This window comes from Gopherus flavomarginatus, chromosome 2 (assembly GCF_025201925.1).
Source record: "Gopherus flavomarginatus isolate rGopFla2 chromosome 2, rGopFla2.mat.asm, whole genome shotgun sequence".
Classification (NCBI taxonomy): domain Eukaryota; kingdom Metazoa; phylum Chordata; order Testudines; family Testudinidae; genus Gopherus; species Gopherus flavomarginatus.
The window spans coordinates 97,861,500-97,887,010 of record NC_066618.1 but is presented as its reverse complement, the minus strand read 5'-3'; the positions used below and the strand labels follow the sequence as shown (position 1 = coordinate 97,887,010).

At 43.6% G+C, this 25,511-nt stretch overlaps 1 protein-coding gene across 3 annotated transcripts in view; it reads right to left on the bottom strand.

Annotated features, from left to right (window-relative positions):
- HECW1 (HECT, C2 and WW domain containing E3 ubiquitin protein ligase 1) overlaps window positions 1-25,511 on the bottom strand; it is a 385,797-nt gene that overhangs the window by 99,685 nt on the left and 260,601 nt on the right. For 2 of the 3 annotated variants that reach the window (XM_050937655.1, XM_050937656.1), the window contains 3 exons: window positions 6,347-6,489; window positions 5,073-5,173; window positions 1,947-3,287 (listed from right to left, as the gene is read on the bottom strand). In XM_050937655.1, coding sequence (XP_050793612.1) covers window positions 1,947-3,287; window positions 5,073-5,173; window positions 6,347-6,489 — 1,585 coding nt within the window. Of the gene's footprint in view, window positions 1-1,946; window positions 3,288-5,072; window positions 5,174-6,346; window positions 6,490-22,677; window positions 22,759-25,511 lie in introns of those variants that run through there. The other variant, XM_050937657.1, reaches the window with a different exon arrangement.

The following is a 25,511-nucleotide window of genomic DNA, read 5'->3' as shown; positions in this document are numbered from 1 at the left end:
TCTTTACTTACCTCACCATAATTGACTCCCCCTAGTCAAGTTAGTTACGTCAAGCCAGCTGAAGCACGGGGTGTCAGTCACCTGGAGCAGATGGAGGCGACCATATCTACTGTACTTTTAATAACCACCAAATAAATTAAACAATGTGATCAACTATTGAAACATCTCACCCAATATTAGAAGAACATGGTGAACTAACCAGTCATGCTGTCCTTCTCTTGTATTCTCTCTCTACTAGTGAAAGTAAAGCTGCAGTGAACATTCTACAGTGTCCTTTAAATATACTGAAGGGACATCTCCAGAAATCTGAAGCTTAAAACTGGAGCACTGCTGAATCCATTTTTATTAGGGCACAAACTCTGTTCTCTTTTTCTGTATATACACACATCACAAAACAAACAAAAAAGCCACGCACACACTGCCTACACAGAAAGAGCTTCATGAACAGTGAAGAATGCCTATGTTACTGAGTGTTCCTCTTATCTCTGTTGCTGTGCAGTCAGGGCCGGCGCTTCCATTTAGGCGACCTAGGCGGTCGCCTAGGCACCAGGATTTGGGAGGGAGGCAGACTGCTCCGGTGGACCTCCCGCAGGCATGCCTGTGGACGGTCCGCTGGTCCCGCGGCTCCCGTGGAGCATCCGCAAGCATGCCTGCCGCAGGTCCACCGGAGCTGCAGGACCAGTGAGCCAGCCCTGCGCCTAGGGCGCCAAAAACCCTCGCGCCGCTCCTGTGTGTAGTTCTGGGAATGTTGATTCTTTGGACTAGATCCTGCACTACAGAGCAAACAATTAAGGGTGTGCAGTACATACATGTTTGGAAGGAGGCCCAAAACTGGCATATCCAGGATCACACCAGCATAGGGAGATCCTCTGGTGGCATAGTGACTCATGCACTCCTCCTATTTCTGTTGGAGTAGGGGGAAGGATGGTATGGCTGGGGCCAGTGATCCCTCTTTGCAGCCATGGTGAGCAGCTGGTGTAACTCAGACTGGAGGAACATTCTAGCACAAGATTAGGGAACACAAGGACTATCTTTACAACTCCTCTTTTGACCTTTGCTGCACACACTGTGGTTGTAGCCAAGCATCTGAGCCTTGATTTTTTTCAGTCTCAAAAAAACAGTACACAAGGTGAAGAAAAGACAAGTGACCAAATTCACTGGAGTAAACCAAGTGACGCTACAGAGGAACTGAACACAAGGAATTGAAGTGTTCACGAAAAAAAGAACTAAACTACGACAACATAAACAGACAACGATATATCTCTACATACAATATACCTACAGAGATGTGTGGTGATGGGAACTGTATTTGATAGTTATGCATCCAAGGAAATATAATCTGTTGCATGTGAAATCTGTGGTTGACTTTGGTGAATGTAGGGGAGAAGGTTAGGCAATTGGGTTTATAACAGAAAGTTGACTCAACCTAAACTAGAAAATACTAGGACTTCTCCATAATATACTCTGTGTGTACGGATGTGTATATCTATTACATACACACACATACTGGGCCAGATCCTCAGATGCTGTAAATCAGTTGATTTACACCAGTTCTGGATCTGTCCCTTCATAAACATACATAGATCTCCTTGTCATTTGTAAGACACATGGTTGCGCACAAGATATATAAAACTGAAAAATCCTTTGGAAGAAGGGACAGACTGGTAGAACTGGTGATCCTAATTTTGACCTGACGTGTAAGATTCTTGATTTATTATTATCCTATTTAACAGAAACTGACAATAGAAATGCTGATGTCTGATTTTTTATTTTCAGCACAGCCCCAATTATCCAACCCCCCCAATACCTGATACCGGTCACGTCTCCCATATATTTATTAATAATACTGAGAATTATCTTCTTTATCTGCAACTTCAATTATCCGATGCCTCTGCTGACATCCAGATAATCAAGGTTGTTCTGCATATTGAGACTCAGAATCTAACCTTCTCTTCTGTTGCTCGGACCTGCTACTGTGGACTCTAGAGTTTCGGTTGCTCTTTGTGGATTCCCACCATGAGCTACGAGTTCATCTGGCCACTGGGCGGAGACATCCACTTGCTCCCTGTCCAGTTCAGGGCTTTGCATTGAATCTGGCACTGACTCAAAGGCACTGTTTTCCTCTTCCTCATCATCTTGTGAGGAAAAGACTGTGCTCTCAGAAATCTTTGCACTGTCAACAGAGGAGAAACGGGTATGGCTGGAAAAGCGATTGTTACTGTCGTAACAGGAAGGGCTGTAGCAGGAGGTACTGTAGCAGGAGGTACTGTAGCAGGAAGTGCTGTAGCAGGATGGGCTGTAGCAAGAGGTGTCACACTCACTGTCCCCATACGGTCTGGAACTTGATTCACTCTCGCTTCCAGTCATGGGATGTTCCCCATCCAACAGCTGCTCATTTAAGTCTGAGAGGTGTTCAACTGAGGTGCTGCGGGGCACAGTTCCCCGGCTGAAATACTCATCAGTTCTGCTTTCAGGAGGAGGATCTGCCGCTAGCGTCTCAGACTCGCTAACCACATCCTTCTCCGATGTTTCCTTGACTGTTGACTCTTCATCCTCGCCGCCTCCCTGCTCCTCCTCTCCATCGCTACTCATCTGTGCTGAGGGTAGGCTGTGAAGCAGATTGTGGATCCGTATGTAGTGTGTGCGAGGGGTCTCAGGCTCACCACATGCTGATGCGATCACCGTCTCCAGTTCAGACACAGGCAGGGAGCAGGGCCTGTTTTTCCTTTTCCCTGTTGTTCTTAGCTGCAGCTTGCTGTCTTCCTCCTCCTGGGCTGAAGCCCCTTCCTCATCCTGAATTTTCTCTAGGTCCTTGACAGTCTGTATGTCTGCACTCACCTCATCAATATCTAGTGCTTCTATGCTGGTAAAGATGTCATTGTGTCCCTGAGTAACGGAATTGACTTTATTATTTTCCCTAACTTCAGTCTCTGGAGGGGGCGTGCAAGCCAGCAGAGCCAGTTGCTCAGAGAGGTCCATAGCACTCAGGGAAGGTAGCACTTCCCCTGGGATGGATTCCAAGGACTCAATAGCATCTGCTGGCACTGCATCAACCTCCCTGTTTCCTGCTAGCTCTTCATTTAAGCTGTTCTGGTTGACTTCCCCAGGGCTATCAACATTGACACCATTCACATTGCATCCATTTAGCTGCTCTGGAGCTGTACTTTCTGAGGTCACTGTGCCGGTGCAGGGAGGCTCACCAAGGATTTCCTCTGCAGCGCTGTTCACAGGGCTTTCCTGTAGTTCAGCTGACTCAGGATCTGCACTAATGGAGACTTCTTCATCATCTGCGTGCAACAAGAAAAGGAATTATTCCACTGCTACAATGATAAATACCCACCTCCACAAAACACCTTTCAAGATCCATGGATCCTACATGTCCCTATTACAACATGCGGTGTATCTCATCCAGTGCACTAAATGCCCCAGTAACAACTATGTGGGTAAAACCAGAAAATCACCACACTTCTCAAATGAACTCACATAGGAAAATGATTAAAAGCCAAAAACACCATATTCACTCATGGGTGAACACTTTTCACAAAACAATCACTCCATATCTGACATCTCAGTCCTCATCCTCATAGGAAACCTACAAAACACTTTCAAAAGACAAGCCTTGGAGCTTAAATTCATAACTCTGCTAGACACTAAAAATCATGGACTGAATAAAGAGATGGGATTTATGGTTTATTACAACTATGTAATAGTCACAATTGTAACTACTACAACCCACTAACCCAGGGTTTCTCAAACAAGAGTCGCCGCTTCTGTAGGGAAAGCCCCTGGCTAGCTGGGCCGGTGTGTTTACCTGCCCCGTCTGCAGGTCTGGCCGATTCCGGCTCCAACTGGCCGTGGATCGCTGCTCTGGGCCAATGGGAGCTGCTAGAAGCGGCATGGGCCGAGGGACGTACTGGCCGCTGCTTCCATTACCACCATTACAGGACTTCCTAATAACTAGAGCAGGCCAAAAAATTAGAACGCTTTTTTTCTGAAAATTTTCGTGGAAAAATGTCAAAATCAGAAAATTTCCGAGCAGCTCTACTCCTCCTAATGAACATTTTTTTCACAGGCTGCTCAAACCCACAGGCCTCTGTGCAAATAACAAAACAGCTAACCACAAAAGCAAGATACTTGCATTGATTGATGAAATACAACATGCTGGAAAGCTGAGATCTAAAACCATGATAAGAGCTCCTTCCTCCATCCGAGTTTCCCTTTCTCTGTCTTGTTGTATATTATTATCTATTTATTTATTTTGCCATAATGATGTTGCCATCATTTCTCACTTAAAATTTGTTATGATTTAGAAAATACCTTCTCCTTTCCCCCCACCGACAATAGTCACAAACACAATAACTAAATCAGTCTAAAATCATGTGTACCATGTAAAACTAAAACTTGGTGTGCGTGAAGGTTGGATATGACACAATCAGAAACTCTATATTGTACTATTTTTTTGTGGCCGTTGGGAGAAGTAGTGCTTAATGTTAACCCTTGCTGATGCTACAACACTAGAAGAACTCTCTCTATGCTATTCTGATATTGATGTAATGGATTCTTAGCGGTGAGCTATGTGGAATACACTGCAGAAAAAGCATTTTTACAGAGTGACTGCCAATACATTCTTATTAATGGGCAAGATTGTGACTTGGAATATGTGCCCTGTGTAAGGCAGTAAACATGAGCAAGAACACCCCCACTTTTATCCCAATGTGGGCTAAGCACACCTTGGATTGGGGCAGATAGGAGTAAGCAGAGCTACTCCCTCCCTGGAATAGGTGATATGGGAGTGTGCAAAACCTTAACTCTCCTGGAGTCATTCTAGGGGAGGAGATGGCCCTTTAACAGCGTAGGTCAGTAATAAATGACCTCACACTCTAGGAGCAAAGGGAAAGCAGGGGAGGGATTGTGCCTCCTGCCGTGGGGCGTAGCTTATGTACTATCCTTTGCTCATGACCCTGTCTAAAGGTCCAGTCTAGACCTAAAAGAATTCAAGCCTATGTAGGGGAAAAGAATGTAAACAAAACTTCCAGCTCTCCATAAATAAGCATTCCTGAAGAAGCCAATACCTGGATGAATAGAAGAAGTTATCTCAAACCGAAACTGCAGCTGGCCGCTGACGTGATCTGTTGGAAGCCTACGTCCCAGAGTGTAGCTGACAACCCTGTCCCTGTAAGAAAGCAAGTACTGTTACAGAGACTGTAAACTTATCCAGTATATACAGTGAATGGAGAAAGCTGCTGTATCATTCACAAATACCTGCCATTTTCAAAGGCAATTCACACTGTATTATTCCAACCAGCAGTGCAGGCATGTCTGAGTGCATGAGGGAAGGAATAGCTGGGAAGGGGGGACCAATGTCTCCAACTACAGTGGAAAGATTCAGTTAAGTTAATAACCCAGATTTGCCGGGATATATGTGGTGGCAAGTCTAATGATCTGACCATGTCAAACTTCTCTTCAGATTCTTGCATATCCTTCCCCTTTCCTTCTATATCAAATTCAAGCTGTTTGGCTTTGCCTTCAAAGTCCTATACAGCCTGACTCCCCGAATCTGCTTCTCTGTTCTTGTTTCTTTTCTGCTCTCTTCTTTGCCCTTCGAGCTACTCAACTGACTGCCCCTTCATGTCTTTCTTCCACTCCTGTTTCCATGCCATTGATACACCTAGAGCATATCCCTGGACAGTCATGATGCCTCCACCCTTTCTGTCTTCCAGTCCTTCCTGAAGACACACTTTATCCAAAAGTCCCACAACCCCCTCTCAGAGAAGAGTGAAACTAGAAAAAAGATGATCTGCTCATTGCCCCCAACTGAAGCTTAGTCAATGTTTGTAAACCACTGAGTGTGAAGAGTGTTAAATACTAATATCTGTATACCTTCTGAAGAAGCAAATTTTAATTTCCATTTGGTGCTGCATATGCTCCCAAGGTAGTATTACGTATATTTGTAACTCGAATAAATGAGATTATTTTAGTATTCATGTAAACCTGGTGATTGTGTATTTGTTGTCTCTGTACTTGTAGATATGTCTTTCACCAAGTTTGTTTGCTTCAGGGAACCATTTTCAGAGACAAAATAAAGTGAGGTTTGGGACTCACCAGAAAACAAAGCCGTTGCACTCAGCTAGGTCTTTTCCTGGAGAGTCCCATGTTTATAACACAAAAGTAAATTCTAACTTAAACCAACATCATTAATCAGAGAAATCTCTATCAAATAAGTAATTTCATTTGAGCAAGATTATTTGATTACATCATGCTATTTCAGCCATAGACTTCACTATCCTTTTCTTAGTGGGAGTGTGATCCATCAGTAACACAAAAGTCACACAGATAACAGATTTACCCTATAGCATGTCTCTCCAGCAGGCGTTGCACTGGCATGGAAAGTTTCCCCAAGAAGCGTTTAATGATTGGCCGGCTCTTTGCAAATTTATCCTTCACTTCTATTTCCAGAACGTCCGTGGGAAGGGAAACAAAGTTGAACTGCTAGGATTAAAAAAAAAAAAAAGAACATGGAATAAATGGCTTAGGCATGTGAAGTTCAAGTTTACTAACACAACAGGAAGGTTCAACAATTAAGCAGTTTCTTAGAACCAGGACAAAACCAGTACTAGGGGCATGTCTATGTGGTGATTTAGTGTGTGGCAAGCCAGTGTGCCAGTCTACAGCACTCTAGCCTGACACGTAGTAACTGTACACATGGATCATGCTGTCCCTGCATAAAAAGTTCCGTAGTGTGCTTTGGCCTACTGCTATTTGAAAATGGAGATCACAGTGTACTGTAGAACCGTTAGTGTGTGGTAGCAAGGTCCACTTAGTGTAAGAACCACTTAGTGTGTGGTCTACTGTAGATTCACACCCCATCTTACCATGCACGAAATTACTGTACAGACAAGACCTCTTGGATCCCAAGATCCAAACCTGTAAGACACTGAGCCCTGAGTCAGAGGGGTTGAGCAGGAGCAACTCACAGGAAATGCTCAACCCTTTGCAGGATCAGGCCTCTATCATTTGCAGGCAGTGGATACTAGCAGGAATTATGCACATTAATACATTCATTATTTGCACTCCAGCCATGCTAAACAGCCCTCATCACCGTTCCACTGTGGTCAGCATTGTACAAAGAAATATCACTGTGGCAGTCTCTGTCCTAAAAATTATAATTGACCCAAACACATTGGGCCAAATTTTGCATTTCTCCAAAAATTCAGTCCCAGCGAAGCCCTTATTTTCCATAAAAAAAAGAAAAAAGAAGTTGCAAGAAAATACAATTCTGCTGATAAACAATGTGAATATCTAGGGGTAAGATATATAGTAATGGCATAATATTGTCCTAGAACACTGCTTTTGCAACTGTGAAAAATGATGATAGCAATTTATTCACAAACCCATCATGCCTCCCATGCTACCCCAGGAGGAATATCCATAGCATGTCTCCTGGAAGGGCTGGCCTTGCCCTTTCCTTGATATTGGAATTCACTTCTGGGACAGTACAGCCTAGCTCTGGGTCCCTACTAGTGTGGGAGTTGACGGTGTCTTGCCCCTCTGTACCTCTGCTCCGAGTGGATTTACTGCTTTTAGTGAGTTATCAACTAAGGGAGGGAATCTCACGTAGGTGTGTAAATGACTTTGAATGAACATGGGACTGTTGTTTGATTTCACCTAAAAGGCCACTATCCACACAGTATCAAAGTGGTGTATTAAATGAGTCCTACGGTGCCTGAAACAGTTATCTAACACTCCCACTGTCAATGGCAGTCCAGGTTATTAAGGTTTGAGTACCTACAACTCCTAATGAAGTCAAAGGGAGCTGCACCTCTACAATGAGATCTTCAAGTTATCACAAGTGAGCAGCCAGGATGTTTGATCTGCAAAGCTGCAGTGTGCTTATGGCAAGAATTGCAAGTAAGCCGAGAAATAAAACTAAAAGAAGTGCTAACACATCTTTTTGTCCACACTTGCTACACATTTTCTGCAATATATTAGAAAAGAGAGTAAATTTTGTAAAGGAGAGCAGCAGTATTCCAGGCATACTGAAAATTGTATAGTGTCTTTGTTATTATTATTACTATTGTAACAGCTTGATATAGCCCCCAGGCAACTGGCTGCTCCATGACATTCATAAGGAATTCAGAACAGGGGAATTAACCAGTAGATGAATGACACTATAGTAAATGCCTCAATTTGTCATTTAATAAAGTTGTAAATGATTAGGCTGTTGACACTTTTGGTGCAAAAAAATCTCCAAGGATTAGAACATGTGTGCACACAAGCAAAATAAAGATCAATCATTCTTAAATGGAAAGTACAAACTGCATTAATGATTTAAATGATCCCCTCATCCTTAACCCTTTGTGATATCATGTAAATCTGAGGTAAATCAGAATTAACATGAAAATATATTTCTTTGACTTCGGAGTGGAACCAGTCCTGATAGTTCCATTCTTATTCAAGGAGGAAAGTTAACATTGTATAGGTGCATTATCAGTAGCTTTGCAAGGGTAGGCAATGAAGTTAGGAGCCTAAATACCTCTGAGGATCTGGGCCACTGTGTGTTGGGTAAGGTGTGTTGAAAGCAACCATGGAACTAACTTTATTTGCAAGAACAGGCACTGGTCTGAGAAAAAGTTAAGATACAAAGAAGTCCCATCTATCAAACAATATTTTGATCATGTTAGGAGACAACCATGCCATAATCTGGTCCCCCAGCATGACTGTATATGTCATATAGAGGACCTCTTCTGATTCATAGACTTTAAGGCAAGAAGACCATCTAGTGTGACCACCTACATGTCACAGGCCACAGAACCTCACCTACTCACTCCTGTAATAGACTCATAACCTCTGGCTGAGTTACTGAAGTCCTCAAATCATGATTTAAAGACTTCAAGTTACAGATAATCCACCATTTACTCTAGTTTAAACCAGCAAGGAACCTGTGCCCCATGCTGCAGAGGAAGGTGAACCTCCTCAAGGTCTCCGTTAATCTGATACGGCAATCAATTAGACACTGAGCTTGTGAGCAATACCCACCAGCCAGACACCTGGGAAACAATTCTCTGTAGTAACTGAGAGCCCTCTCCATCTAGATTCCTATCTCCAGCTTTTAAAGATATTTGCTAATAGCAGCAGTGGAGGGCCACATGCCACTGTATACAATCTCATCATATCATCTCCTCCATAAACTTATCAAGCTCAGTCTTGAAACAAGTTAGATTTTTTGCTCCCACTGCTCCCATAAAAGGCTGTTCCAAAATTTCACTCCTCTGACAGAAACCTTCCTCTAATTTCAAGCCTAAACTTGTTGGTGGTTCAGTTATATTGATTTGGTTTTGTGTCAACATTGGCCCTTAACTTAAATAACTGTTCTCCCTCTCTGGTGTATTTATAGAAAGCAACCCCATCTCCCCTCAATCTTTGTTTTGTTAGGGTAAATAAACCAACGTCCTTAAGTCTCCTTTCATAAGGTAGGTTCTCCATTCCTTTGATCACCCTAGTAACTGTTCTCTGCACCTGTTCTAGTTTGAATTCATTCTTCTTAAACATAGGAGACCAGAACTACACACAGTGTTCTAGATGAAGTCTCACCAGTGCCTAGTATAATGCTTTAAGAACTATAGTGGCTGTAAGGAGTAATTGTACTTCTGAGATCTGGAACATTTTGCTCAAAAGTTTGCCAGTAGGACCCAGTTGCAGCTGGAGTTAAAGGAGTGAACCTAAGAACAAAATTGGGGTTGGTGGTAACTTGTAAATAATGACCTATTCACTGTGCTAACACAATTCATTTTTGTTAATATTTGTGTTTCCTTGTTGCAGCTGTGGTTCTCATCCAGTTAAAGTCAATGCCCAAGATCTGCAAAAGTGGCTAATGATTTTGGGTGCCTCAGTTTTAGGGCACACAAATTGACACACTTTAACAAGTCCTGATTTTCAGTAAGAGCAGGGCCATCCTTAGGCATACGCAGCATACACATCTGCATAGAAAAAATCTGGGGTACTACTCTCGCTGGCTGCGGCGCAGACTCCTCTCCTCTCTGGCCCCTCTCCCATGATGGGCTGGCAGGCTTCTCCCCGACCCGATGCCATGGCCCCTCCCCTCCACCCACTCACTCCTCAGCCAGCCAGCTCAGGGCTCTGGCTTGGGTGGGGCCTCATGGAGCCAGGAACGAAAGTTTGCATGTGAGTGACCAGGGGGAGCTGAGCGAGGCCAGGGGCAGGCAGGAACAGAGTGGGGAGATACCTGGAGGCTGGGAAGAGAGCTGGGGTGCCAAGCTTGGGAGGTAGAGCCGGGCATGGGACTGTGGGAAGTGAGTGGGGGGAGGAGGGGGAGGAACTGGGCTGGGGATGGCTGTGGGGAACTGGGCTAGGAAGGGAAAAGAGCAGAGGGGTGTCTTTGTCTGGCTCAGTGAGCAAGCAGCAAACATGCTAGGGCCTCCTGGGGAGCAGGCTGGTGGCCCCTGGGGAGAGCTGCTGTTCTCACACCAAGCAGCCCCACACAGTACCTGCACCTCTCCCCTCTTCTGCCCACATGCCCTGCCCCACTGGCGACTTCCTGCAATCTCTCTTCTAGCCTCCTTTTCACTCCACCTCCCTCTTCTCGGAAGTCTAAGCCAAGATGCCGAGGATTCCCTTTGGACCATCACCTTTTCCTCTCCTCCCTTCCCCAGCAGGGATCAGCAGCAGACGTGGGCTGGGAGGGGGAAGAGGCACACACACAACCTGGCTGGGAAGGAGAGAAAATTAAAGGAAAATAAAAGAAGGTGGTGTTTGCTTTTTCTGCCCATTCACAATATTCCAGTGTCAACAGAAGGAAGCTGACACTAAAACAAAAGGAGGAGAGGGATTTACCTGGAGCAGAAAAGCAGCAATCAAGGCTGCAGAATGCATGGAGGGAGCAACCTCTTAGCTGGGAGGAAGATGGACTCGCACTTGACAAGGCTGAAGTAGCTGAAAACTTTTGTTTAGGGAAAAGGGACATGATTTTTTTTCTTGTGGAGCCAAGTATCTCCAGGGCTGTCTCTCAAACTGGTAGCATTGTGAACGAGGGAGAGTTCTAAACAGTGCAGAGTTGAGTGTGATTTTAAAGGTCCCTTGAAGAATGCAGCACCTTCTTCCTCACCCGTGGGAAAGACCTTTAAAAATGGCGTTAAATAATTAAAAACAAGAGCCATTGTTCAAATGAAACTTGGCTGGTTATGGCTCCAGCCCCACTGTTGAAGCATTGTTGAAACTGCGTGCTGAGTTATACCCAGTACAATCCCACTGAGCCGTATCTGGCAACCAGCTGCGTAAATCAGGGCAGAAAAGAAGACTGGTGCCTGAGTATAATTCCTTTTTTTAATAAACTGCACATCCCAAGCACCTCTTTACTTTTCAGGATTAGAGGGAAATGCTCTATTTTAAGGAGAATGAAAGGCCATTTGGAAGTTGATGGCCCAGAGTGGTGGCAGACAAAGGTCTGGATGAGGGCTGGACTCAGCCATTGGTATCAGCTATTTCTTTTTCATCATTCAAATGGATTTTGGATCATGGCTGACATCCTAACCATCATGTAAAACACTTTTGTGTGGCCTTTTGACATGTGCACAGAGGCATCTCACTGCCAAGCCCCTATCCTAGGAGGGGAGGGGAGGGAAGGCTGCAGGGTCATCTCTCACCTCCATGCAGCCAGTGGCCTATGCTTGCCACTGCCATGCTGGAGCCTCCACATTTATTGACAAAAGTTGCAGAACTTTGCAGAATTTTAAAATATTGTGCTCAGAATTTAATTTTTTGGTGCTGAATACGGGGTCCTGGGCAGCTGTGGGGGCTATGGGTGGGAGATCGCTGGGCATAAGGATCTGTGATGAGATCTCTGGGTGAGGGGCCACTGGGCATGGGGGTTGCTGGGCATAAGGATCTGTGGTGAGATCTCTGGGTGAGGGGCCACCAGGCATGGGGGTTGCTGGGCATAAGGAAGTGGGGGCACTGGGCAAGGTGGCGGTATGGCGGTGCACGCTGGCAGCACAGGGCTGGATTTGGGGGCACAGATGGGAGGGAAGTGCAGAGGTTAGGGGTGAAGGTGGCATAATTAAACTGTTTTTAATAAAGTGCATGTGGCAAGTTTTCCAATACTCTAAGCTTATGTTTGTGTTGCTAAGAGCAAGTCAGGCATAGGGGCACAAGTTTAATAATACTGCGTAGGGCCCCATAAATCCTAAGGACGGCCCTTAGTAAGAGCTATGCACTCTCCCTCTGAAAATCAGCCCTTTTAAGGTGTCTCTAGTTGGGCTCCTAAAAACTGAGACATCTGGAATCACTAATCACTTTTGAAAATGTAGGCCATAAAAGGTATTTATTTAAAGACATGATTGGCATATTTGGATCTGGAAATATAACACTACCAAATCCTAACTTACACCCTGTTCTTAACTATTGCCACCCTGCAAATACTGATTCCTTCATCTTAGTTCAGGGGTGGGCAAACTACGGCCCAGGGGCCACATCCGGCCCTCCAGATGTTTTTTTATCTGGCCCTCAAGCTTCCTCTGCGGAGCAGCATTGGGGGCTTACCTCACTCCATGTGGCTCCCGGAAGCAGCAGCATGTCCCCATTCTGGCTCCTACGCACAGGGGCAGCCAGGGGAGGTCCACATGCTGCCCCCACCCCAAGTGCTGCCCCTGCAGCTCCCACTGGCTGGGAACCACAGCCAATGGGAACAGCAGGAATGGTGCCTGTGGATGGGGCAGTGTGCAGAGCCACCTGGCTGCGGCTTCACGTAGGATCTGGAGCAGGGACATACCGCTGCTTCTGGGAACTACTTGAGGTACGTGCACCTCAGACCCTGCACCCCTGACCCCCTCCTGTGCCCAACTCCCCTGCCCCATCCCTGATCCCCCTCCTTCCCTCTGAACCCCTCGGTCCCAACCCAGAGCACCTTCCTGCACCTCCAACCCCTCATCCTCAGCCCCATCCCAGAGCCCTCACCCCCTCTGCACCCCAACCCCAGCCTGGAGCCCCCTCCTGCACCCTGAACTCCTAATTTATGGCTGCACCCTGGAGCCCTCACCTCCTCCTGCACTGCAACCCCTAATTTTGTGAGCATTTATGGCTTGCCATACAATTTCCATACCCAATTGCCCATCCCTGTCTTAGCTGGCAATCTTTCTTGCAACCCCTAAGATGGGATGGTTTTGCGTTACCCCTAAAACTGGTCCTTAATGTCTTTGAAGAGCAGAAAGGACAGTGAGTTTTGTGGTCTCTTTCAAAAGGCAACTCCTATCAGCCAATATAAAATGCTAGTAACTGCTACTGGGTTTAATAAGCATGATGCCTTTTTTTGGTCTAGTATTTGCAAACTGTCACACAAGAGCAGCTAGTCTACTTTTTTTGTGAAGCAAAGATGACAGCTTAGGCTGCATATCTATGAATAAAAAAGAGCTTGATTATGAATTCTGTGGTACCCTTGGGTGCACGCTGAATGATGTCGCAATGAATAATTCATTCCCAGAGTGCTGAGAGAAGGTAGTTATGTGATCACAACATGAAATAAAAATTGACTTTTTATGTAGGAAGATGCCGGTTAATATTGCTCCCACATGTGCCCACAAACGGCTCCATTTTTAACCTCAGCTATAACCCGAAGGGATTCACTGTAAGAATAATTCATTTGACATCATCAGTGTTACAAATCACAATTTTTATTGTGAGTTGCACAATATTTTGTGCTTTTCTTAAAGCCTCAGCTCCTGGAGTCATGTGATTACATGACAATCTCTGCTTTCATAGTAAGTTTCTGTCGTTTGTGGCTGCAAAGAGCCAACACTGGGACTTACGCTCCCCGACTATGGTGTGGAAGTGCCTAAGTGCCTTCATGGATCTCACCTATACAAATCTACAAATCACAATGTAAATCATTTTTACAAATGTAGCAGAATATCTTGAAATGCTCACATAGCCTGTATTGTCCATGGTTGCTGCCCGCACATATCCCCAGCGACCCCTTTGCTAAACAATCTCCATTCCTTCAATCATATCACAAAGAAAACAACAGCCAATATTTGCTCTTGGAGTGAATGGGAAAATCTGTATTCCAGCTTACAGCCTGACTGCCAGCTAAAGGAGGGTCTAGAGTGAGCGAGGGACATGGAGGAAGGAATGCTTATCCCCACAAGGAGTGAAGCAGTATCCATCTGTTCTGCAGTCACTACTGGAGCCTCAGGATTAGACCCATACACTACTCAAATCACATTCATTTCCCAGTAGGGACATTTCAGTCAAAGGCCTTTTACAAACAGGTAAAAATGGACAGAGCTAAAAAAACAACAACACGGGCCTTTGGCCAGAATGTCTGTTGTGAATGGAATCTGTTTGAGTAGTCTATTTATAGATACACGCTAATAAAAGTAAGAGCTGAGTCTTGTTTTCCTTGTTGATATTGTTGTGATTTATGGAAATGGACCTGCACCGTGAGTGCTGGGTTATACACAAACAACGGAGTTAGAAAACAAATATTCAAAGCAATTAGAATTGTGCAAACCCAACAATTTTCTTCTGGTGATATTCATAAGTTTGACCTAAGGCAAAGTTTCACCATTTCCACCAGCAAACTCAGCTTTTTGCAGGAATTTCATCATTTTTGTAGCAAATTACTGGAGTTTTGTTGTATCAACCAGGCAAGTTATTAACAACTTCAACAGGATTTTATTTTTACAGTGGAAACCTCTGTACCAAGCTGCTGCTGCACCCTCTGTAACTCTCATTCAGCCTCCTCAACTCCTCCCCCCTCCTTCCTGTTTCCTGTCCTTTCAGACTCCCAACAGCCAGTGCTCCCAGTTCGAATAATTACAAGCACATCTAAACACCACATTCCCTCCTCTCTTAAGAAACTCTCCCAATTAAAATAAACATTGTTGTCCTAACCACAGGAACAAATAGGAAACAAGACACTATACTACTGGCAGAAATATTACACTGGAAACACTGTAGATACTACATGACATAGTCTTTAGTCCAGACAGGTGGTCATCTGCGTCTAACAGGCCACCTCCCAAGCCCTGGTTCCAGTGCAATGTCTTGTTGTGTTAGTTCTACGGTAAAGTCATCCAGTGCAGACTGGATGTTGGCATATTCTCCTCTTGGTGCACAGGCAGGTGCAAGATAAGAAGCATTCCATACCCGCCCATCAGAAAGTCGATAGGTGTAAGGTCCCTTCTTCTCTATGATTTTAAGAGGAGCTGTGAATTTATAATCCCCTTTGTGTAAAATTCCAGGTTTTCATATTCTAACGAAGGAACCACACTCTAACTTTGGTTCCTTAGCACCCCGCCGCTTGCTGTGAAAGCCTTATGCTTTGCTTGTTTCTGTTCAACTGTTTTTCTCAATCATCCTCGTTTGGGGCATCAGATCGTGCCTTTAACAATCCAGCAATGTTCAGTTTAGTATTCATCTGTTTCCCATGCAGTAACTCTGCTGCTAATCTTTGCGTTGTGGTATGTTGTGTAGCCCGGTGTGCTTGATAGAAATCAGTAGTGAAGGAAATCCACAATTGCCCTTCCAGTTTAGCTGTTTGCAAACTCTCTTTCAAACTTCTGTTAAACCGTTCGATTTCCCCATTGGCTTGAGCGTAATGTAGGGATGACCTTTTGTGTAAAATGTTCCTCTCTGCTAGAAAGGTTTCAAACTCCAGGGAAGTAAATGGACTGCCATTATCGGACACCAGTTCTTTGAGGTTACCTTCCCTACTAAAAACTGAAGAGAGGAACTTAATTACTGGAGCAGAAGAGATTTGCGATGTAAACGTTACCTCAGGTCATTTACTGAAATAGTCTATTAAAGTGATGGCATAATGACAGTCAATTGGAGCAGTATCAAAGGGTCCTACAATGCCAATCGCCACTTTTTCCCATGCAGATTCAGGAAGAGGAACAGGCTGTAATGGAGGGGTACATGTCACTGCTGTCTTATCATGCACTTGGCAAATGACACAGGATTTTATGAGTGCTTCAGTTTGAGAGTCCATCCCTAGCCACCAATACAGATCCTGTAGTCGTTGTTTGGTTCTGATAATTCCTTGATGAGTATCGTATGCTAGGTGTATGAGTTTTGATTGTAATTCTTCTGGAATATGTAGCTGGTGTGTACCTCGTAGCACACAGCCATTGAGCAAAGAAAGTTCATCTCAAACTCTAAAATAAGGGAGCAAAACTGGGTCAAGGTTTTAAGGGTTACTGGGCCATCTCTTTGTCAGAAATGCCTGTAGTTTTTGTTGAATTGGATATGCTGAACAAGCAGCTTGAAATTGTTCTCTTGTAACTGCAGTAAGAGTGCTTGTAATAAGTGCAACTGCTACATCCTCATCCTCCGGTGGACCAGATGGTGAAGGCAAAGGCAGGCGAGAAAGGCAATGAGCTACCACATTTTTGTTTCCAGGCTTATATTCCAGGTCATAATTGAAAGAGAGTAGTCTTGCAGAGCACCTAGCAATACGATATCCTGCTCTTCCCAGTCCTTTTGTGGTGAGCAACGTCATCAAAGGGCTGTGGTCTGTGCGCAACTTGAACGTGCGGCCCCACAGGTAAGTTCTCCATTTTTCAGTAGCCCAGACACAAGCAAGTGCTTCTTTTTTGACTGTAGAATATTTTCTCTCAGCATTACTCAGTGTCCTTGAAGCAAATGCAACAGTCCTCTCTGTGTTGTCTTCATGAAGTTGTGTGAGGACAGCCCCAAGTCCATAATCAGAAGCATCAGTACTTATAATTGTGTGCAATGCAGGACTGAATAGTGCAAGTACTGGACTATGTACAATCAAGTCTTTCACCATTTCAAAACTAGCTTGTGCATCCATTGTCCACACTAAGGTTGAACTTCTCCATAGTAATTCTCATAATGGTTCAATGACAGAAGCATAACTGAGAATGAATTTTGCATACAAGGAGGTAAGTCCCAAGAAGGAACGTAAGGTTTGCAAATCTCTTGGAGGAGGAGCATGTGAAATTGCCAGGATATGATCTGGATCAGGTTTTAGTCCAGCCTGTGAAATTGTAAGCCCCAGAAAGGAAAGTTCAGTTTGCCGAAATTTGCATTTGGAACTATTGAGCTTGAGGCCTGCTTTGCTGATGCAGTTTAGTACAGACTGCAGGTTATTGTCATGCTCCTCAGTAGTATTTCCAAACACGATAATATCATTCAAATAGCACAGAACTCCATGTTGATTCGTCAGAATCAATGACATCATTTTTTGGAAGGCACTTGGGGCTGATGTGAGACCGTATGGAACACATTTAAAATGAAATAGTCCCTCATGTGTAATAAATGCTGTGAGGTCTCTGCTGTCTTCATGCAACATAACCTGGTGGTACGCGTTCTGTAAATCAAGAGCAGAAAACACCTTTGCTCCACGGAGTTCTGCAAATACTTCTTCTATGTGAGGAAGAGGATGCCTGTCAATCACAATAGCTTTATTTGGCTCCCTTAAGTCCACACAAAGGCGAATGCCTCCACTCTTCTTCTGCGTCATCACTGTAGGTGAAACACATTCTGAGGAGTTAATCTCTTCAATAATGTCCTTTTGAACAAGTTTTCTAAGTTCCTCTTGATGAGTTTGCCTTGATGACCTGTTTTGCTTAGCAATAACACAGCAAGGCCTACTGAAAAATATACTAGCTGAAACAGCCAGGCGCTTGCCAGGTTGCTGACTGTATGACCTTACTAGATAAGAGCGTGCTTGCAGAGTCTGGGAAAAATGCTTGCAGACACTTTGTGAAGCAACTTGTACCTTTTTGAAGCTTATCAAGAAATAACAGTTGCTCTTTGTTTTTCTCTTGTATGCTGGGAAAGTATAACTGAGAAGGTACAGTGATGATGCGACATAAGTGGTGACGCGACGGAGTGGCTAATAAAAAGCAATTTGAATTTGCAGAAGGGAGGGCTGGTTCTGTGTGGAGAACGGGATGGTTCTTTGTTGCTTGTGTGCATACATCAATAAAGAACTTGGTATTTGGACTTTGCTGGGTTGCCTGTCTCTCTTGCGGTCAGACAACGAACCTGAAACGTGTGGGATAGAGATAACCCCGACACTCTGAAACAGCTTCCCTGACTGAAAATGGTAAGCGCCGTAATTTCTGTCGTACAGGCATTACATTATTACATATTTTAACTTTATGCAGAAACCCATAAGCACAGCCTAGTTTCTCCTCAACCTGGTGTTGCGTCCCAGCTGAAACTGGTGTGTTTACCGCAAGAGTGCTTTGCTGAGGAAGATCAGTTTGTCAGTTATCTACTCTGAGATTTAAAGCAGCCAATAAATCTCTGCCAAGGATAGGAGTGCCCTTGTGGACAATGTAGAACTCTGCAGTTAGACAGCAATCACCAAAAGTAACTATTGCTGGCAGGTAGCCATGTACTGGAATATGGTTTTTCAAATAGCACACCAACTGACGTTTGAGTTCAGTAAGAGGCACATCTTTAAAGTAATGCAAATAAATGTAATCAGATAGTATAGATACTGCTTAGCCAGTGTCCAACATTAGCTGAATAGAGTGTGATTTGCCTGAGGGTATGGCAGACATGTTTACAGTGCACTTTATCTGTTCTGGAATATGTGCAGTAGTGATTTTGTCCACACTCAGCACAGTAATATCTGATATTGCAACTGCATGCACCTATTGATTAAACTGGCTACTGCAATATACTTTAGCAAAATGCCCAATCTTTTTGCAAAGATTGCACTGAGCTACTTTTGTTTGACATCTTGTGTAGCTTGCAAGATGTTGTTGGGATCCACAGCGAAAGCATGCTTTTACTGTATTTTGCATGTGCTGATTCAGTGGCTTTTTATTAGTTTTCCTCTTGCAATTGTTTGTCTGCAGTGATAGTGAACTTTTCTGCAAAGGAGTCACAGCCTGGACTGTGCTTTCTGTATCTTTGCTCATTATTTTGGCTTCAGCTGTAGCTGACTCAATCTGAGTAGCAATGCTTTTTTCTAGTGTAAGTTGTAGTTCTAGAAGTAAGTGTTCTTTTACATGAAGCATGGTTGTTTTCTCAATGAGCTGGTCTCTAATTATCTCATCTGCCATATTCCCAAAGTCACAAATTACAATCATACTCTTCAGGGAAGCAATATCCTGCATTATAGTTTCCCCTGGTTTCTGCTCATGTTGGCGAAATCTGTAGTCATTAGCTACTACATTCACTTTTGGCACAAAAAAGTTCTTTAATGCAGTGAGGAAGGGGAAAAGTGTAAAGTATACGCTGCCCTTCTGCTCCAAGCAGTGGATTAGCAGAGCACACTTTCTTACTTCAGAAATCTCTGTAGCACTGACTGCAAGCAGATAAGTCTCAAACATATGGATCCAGACAGTAAAAGCAACTGGAGGCTCACCTGGGCTTTACAGAAAGGGTTCAGGCGGGTTCAGAGGCAGAAGATCCATCCTCGTTCCCAAACAGTTGTATCAACCAGGCAAGTTACTAACAACTTCAACAGGACTTTATTTTTACAGTACAAACCTCTGTACCAAGCTGCTGCTGCACCCTCTGTAACTCATTTAGCCTCCTCAACTCCTCCCCCCTCCTTCCTGTTTCCTGTCCTTTCAGACTCCCAGCAGCCAGTGCTCCCAGTTCTAATAATTACAAGCACATCTAAACACCACAAGTTTATACCTATGAAAGCTTCCTTTCATTTTGGAATTTGTATGTTTAGAATTTTTATGTAGCTGTTTGGATTGTACCTAAACAAAATCTTCATCAAGACAGAGTGAAGGCTGTAAATTACGTAGAAAAGAATCTCATTAGAACAATGCAGAGCAAAAGTCCAAAAGATTGGGACACTGTGTGTTAAAATTCCACCACCTTTTTTTCTGCCTCAGGAGCCTGCTGCACTCTGCAATGGACTGAGACTTTCCGTCCAGATCCTGCAAACACTTAAGCACATGCCGATCTTTAAGCACCTAACAGCCAATAAGCCTATTTATGTGAAAAGCATTTGAGCTACTTACTATGTGTCAGACCCTGCAAACGTGCACATGTTTAACTTTAAGCACATTTTTAACAAGGAAATAACAATGCATATGCTCATGTTGGGTCTCCACAATGCTCTGTTTCAGAGGATAACGAGCTCGGCAGAATACATCAGAAAATGGATATTTATTAGCATATTGCTGGTGAGGCTTCTGACATATATTAGGAGGATGGAATTACATGCCTTCTCCAGGACTAATGCACAAACCAAATGGGAAATAACTGAAATATAAAGTTTTTGAGATACAGCTTTATCAACTTAAGGCTTTCCAAAAAGTGAAACCAAACAAACCAACCAAGAAATAGTTCCCCCTCCCTTATTCTGTAATTCAAAGTGGCTGGATGGATTTTGCTTGTGATTTTAGTGAAACAATGTCAGTACTACATCAGTGAAGCAAAGCTCAAGGGAAGTCACAGATTTCAGCACTACAGTGAAACACAGCTGCAGACTTGGGGTTAAAAAAGCCAGGAAAATGATTTGTTTATTGATTTGGACACAGTAGAATGGAGGACATTTGAAAAGGAACCAAGAAGATTTTAAAATCACTGCTAGAATATAGTAATTTTACTTTGCACTCTATTTAGCAATCTGGACTTCAGTAAGAACTCATGGAACCAGATGTTTGTTAGTCACGTGATTCCAGTAAACATTGTTCTACAAAGTATGAAGAAAATTACTTAGTTTCTTAGAAGAAAAGTTACTTAGGCTACATGGGACCCAAAGGGATTGCTTGTCTCACTTGTGCTGAAGTCTGGCCCTGAGAATATAGCCACTACCTGGTGTGTGGGTGAAGGGGCAAACAGGAAATAAAATTTACACTGTTCTAATTAACCTGCTCCACTAATTACTCATAATGTTGTGTCAGTCACGATGTGTTGCTTTACATGTCATATCAGATATGACCTAATGCAAAATGACTGATGCAATTTGAGATGATGGGCAAGGCATATGGCAGATTGCCATGGCAGAGTTATGCTTTTTCCCTTCTTCTGCTGCAAAATTAGTATTAAACATAACTGGCTGAAATCTATGGGCACATTAAAAAGCTGGAACTGCAGAACAAGTTGATATATTTGTTCTTTGATGTCTAGTGCAGTTACTTCCATATTGGTAATTGGGTTGCATCTCTGCAGAACTCTGATTGCTCAGCAAAGATGGTACAGTTTTTTAAAAATGTGTTCAGTTCATGCTTGATTCTTTAGACACTTTGTTTCTGTCTCCTGAAGAAACGTACAAGTCAGTAGGAGGGGAAAATCAGAAAAATAACCTCAGAGCAGGAGGAACATCATCACTTATTTGGCTCTTCAAAAGTATATTGTACTAATTTGGCTCAGGGCAGTAATAAGTGAAAGTCATTATGAGCTGGTGGCTGTATTGGGACTGGTGTAAAATGAGTTCATAGTCTCAGTCTAGCTTCTATAGCACAAGTACCTATATCACAAAAAACATGACTGCAACTAGCACTAATTAGCACCTTTGCTGGCCGTCTCACCAGAGATGATAAGGACTGGAGGGATATGGAGATTGACTTGAAAATCCATCTCCAATTTTCCACAGAGGGAGCAGCTACAGAGTATCATGGGGTGGCCTGCCCCTTCCAGGGTCGGAAGCCTGGAACTGTCCAGCACCAATCTAATTAGCCACCTGGGATGGAGTCTGGGATTATTACCAGCTGGGTATGGAAGAGCTGATTCTCCTATATAGAGCAGCTGGAAACTTAAAGGAAAGGAAGCAGTAAAGAGACACTAGAAAGTGAAAAAGGTTGCTGCAGAGAAGACCTTAAGACTAGAGGAGCTTCTTCAGCTAGGAAGGGCTATGAGTAGCCCGGTAAGACAGAAAGGACCCTGAGACACCAAGGGAGTTTGAGAATGTGCCCACCTTACGGCTGGGGGGAGATTTGTGTGTTTATTTTTTAACCAGACCCTAAGGAGAGCTGTTGTCAAAGAACTCATGAAAGCCTGGTTGGAGTTTATTTGTGGTGAGAGGAGAAAATGAAGCAGGTCACCTGCAGAGTGATCCCTGGCCATGAGGGGACACTCGAGAGGCAGCTGGCCCAGTTAAACCAAATCAGGATGCCATGGCCTGCAAGGAGAGCAGAGTGCTCTGCATGATGTCGTCACAGCCTGCCACGATGGAACGGAGTTAATTATGTACCATGTAGGACCCTCTGTGTTCTTGGGATCAGAGCGGAGAGATGGTTTAACCCCCAGAAAGCTAAAGAAGTAATTTGCTTATAAATATATTCATATTTAAAACAAGTGTTTAGGAAAATTGACTACTATTGCAGAGTCAGTGTTTGGTGAGAGCTGCCATCTCAGTGTTACGGGATTGTCTTGCCCTTCACCCAGTTGGATGCAGCAGGGGGGATAGGAGAAACAGGAATGCCATTCCAGTGGCCACAAGCACAATCATCAAGGGGAGGGAAGCAGAGCCAAAGTGGCATCATTCTCTTCCATACCCATGGAAGCCCTCCCATATGAGGAGAATGTGGTTGGGGCTCTTGGAGTAAAGATATGTAAATGGACACTGTATGGGTCTTCACTGGTGGAACAACATGACATCTTCCCCCTGACAAAGCCATGGGAGTTTTAAAAACCATTAAAATACTGTTCTTTAAAACAACTTTGTACCCATCTGATTTTGATGGTTTCTAATGGGACCCTGCTGCAAAATCTTACCTCAATGCCTCAAAGTGGTGCAGCAGTGACTCTGGCTTGTCTGAGAGCGAGGATAGCAGAATGTATTCTTCAGGAGGTTCAACCATGCTTTTAAGGTGTCAGACTACCAACCCAGCAGTTCTCCTTCTTGATGGACTGGGCGAAAAGAAACCTGATGAGGTTCAACAAGGACAAATGCAGAGTCCTGCACTTAGGACGGAAGAATCCCATTCACTGTTACAGACTAGGGACCGAATGGCTAGGAAGCAGTTCTGCAGAAAAGGACCTAGGGGTTACTGTGGACGAGAAGCCGGATATGAGTCAATAGTGTGCCCTTGTCGCCAAGAAGGCTAACGGCATTTTGGGCTGTATAAGTAGGGGCATTGCCAGCAGACTGAGGGATGTGATCATTCCCCTCTATTCGACATTGGTAAGGCCTCATCTGGAGTACTGTGTCCAGTTTTGGGCACCACACTACACGAAGGATGTGGAAAAATTGGAAAGAGTCCAGCGGAGGGCAACAAAAATGATTACGGGGCTGGAGCACATGACTTATGAGGAGAGGCTGAGGGAACTGGGATTGTTTAGTCTGCAGAAGAGAAGAATGAGGGGGGGATTTGATAGCTGCTTTCAACTACCTGAAAGGGGGTTCCAAAGAGGATGGATCTAGACTGTTCTCAGTAGTATCTGATGACAGAACAAGGAGTAATGGTCTCAAGTTGCAGTGGGGGAGTTTTAGGTTGGATATTAGGAAAAACATCAGAGAGTGGTGAAGCACTGGAATGGGTTACCTAGGGAAGTGGTGGAATCTCCTTTCTTAGAGGTTTTTAAGGTCAGGCTTGACAAAGCCCTGGCTGGGATGATTTAGCTGGGAATTGGTCCTGCTTTGAGCAGGGGGTTGGACTAGATGACCTCCTGAGGTCCCTTCCAACCCTGATATTCCATGATTCTATGATTCTATGTTGAGTGCTAGCTAAGTTGAGGAGGTAAATGCGCCACTGATGTCATAGCCAGTGGGTGGATGAAGAAATAGCTAAAACAACACGAATAAACAGGCCTCAACTCCTTGTGCGCTCCTCGATCCGTTCTACAACAGTGGTGGGAAGTTCAGTCGATGAGAGGCTGTTAAGAATCTCAGGGGCCAGAAAAAGGACTGTCCTCTCAGTGTGCACCTATAACTGCAGGACACTGATTAGAGACAATTCAATCAACCATCTAATGGAGGAGAAGGCAAGGACAGCCTGCGACATAAAACGAGAATCAAGAATAAAAACCATTGTGCTGTATTTCTAAACAACATGGTACAACACTTGTACTGTAGCTGCGTTTGCCATTGCAGATCTCCATGCATGGATGTAGCTGTTGGCAATATTTCCACATCAGTGCCTCTGCCAAATATAGTCATTATCCAACCTATCCATATGTTTATTAATGAATCTCTACTGATATGTACTTTGTACTCCATATGTCATCTGAATCTCTATTCAGTCCAGGACATCTTTCTTAAGATAAGAAATTTACATTACCTCAATATTTAAAGTATTTCTTATAGTGAACATGGGAAAATACAATTTGATATTGTGGATACTGAGCTAAAATCATCTATTTAACTTAGAAAAACTGAGAAGATTTCAACTTCTTCCACTGTTCTGCTGCCAAGAAATGTACACTAGTAGTTTATTCCTTGGTAATTTAAAAAGGAGGAGGGTACCTTTTATTGTAGACATGAAGATCTTTTTGATCATACACGACAGTCAGGTCTTGGATGGATCTGAGGACATAAACTGACACTTTAAAATACTCAGTAGGGTTCTGATTCTCCTCTCACTTGCACTGGTTTTATTCCTTGGGTTTCTATAGATTCACATTGTTGAAACTTCAATCAGAATGAAGCACAGTGTGTCAGCTACTGGGAGATTCATGTGTACATGCCAGCTACTCCACACACATACTGAGCAGAGGATCTGTTAATGGTCTTCAAATATGTTAAAGGCTGTCATAAAGATAGCGATCACTTGTTCTCCATGTCCACTGAAGGCTGGACAAGAAGTAATGGGCTTAATCTGCAGCAAGGGAGATTTTGGTTAGATAATATAGAATAATTACATACTGCAATAGGCTTCCAAGAGCAATTGTGGAATCCCCATCATTGGAAGTTTTTAAGAGCAGCTTAGCCATACACTTGTCAGGGATGGTCTAGGTATACTTGGTCCTGCCTAGTATGAGGGACTGAACTAGTTGACCTCTCATGGTCCCTTCCAGCCCTAAATTTCTATGATTCTATGTTTACAGTGGTTGCCCTAACCTTGGCTTTCCTTAAAACACATTGAGAGAGGCTACTTTGCAGACACCTTGTAACAAGTGTCATTTTCAGGGTTCAAGACTATAACTTGCATGTCTGTTCCCTACCCAACATTGGTTTGTGCATACACAAATTATTCTTGCAAGTGGATTGCATGGGGATTTTATGCATGCTGCTCACATATGGTACAGAACTCAAGTTACACGTTAAATGTTGCCTTTGCAGAATACATCTGCACCCATTTAAAAGGGTCACTCCATTCCAGGGGTTAAACATAATTATAACATTAAGTTAGCTGATTTTCATGATTAACTCCTAGTTTGTATTTTTCACCAACATTATTCTCATATTTGAATTAACATGGTAAAACCATCATGAGAGGAAAAGAGGAGAATCACAGAGACAGGCTTCTAACAATAATATAAAGGAAATTTGAAATAAATCAGAATAAATCCATTAACCCTGATTAGATTGGATTTATGTACAAATTAGTTCTTTGAAAAGATTGTCAGTGTAGCTGATGATGAGTAGATAAATTAAAACATAGGTGACA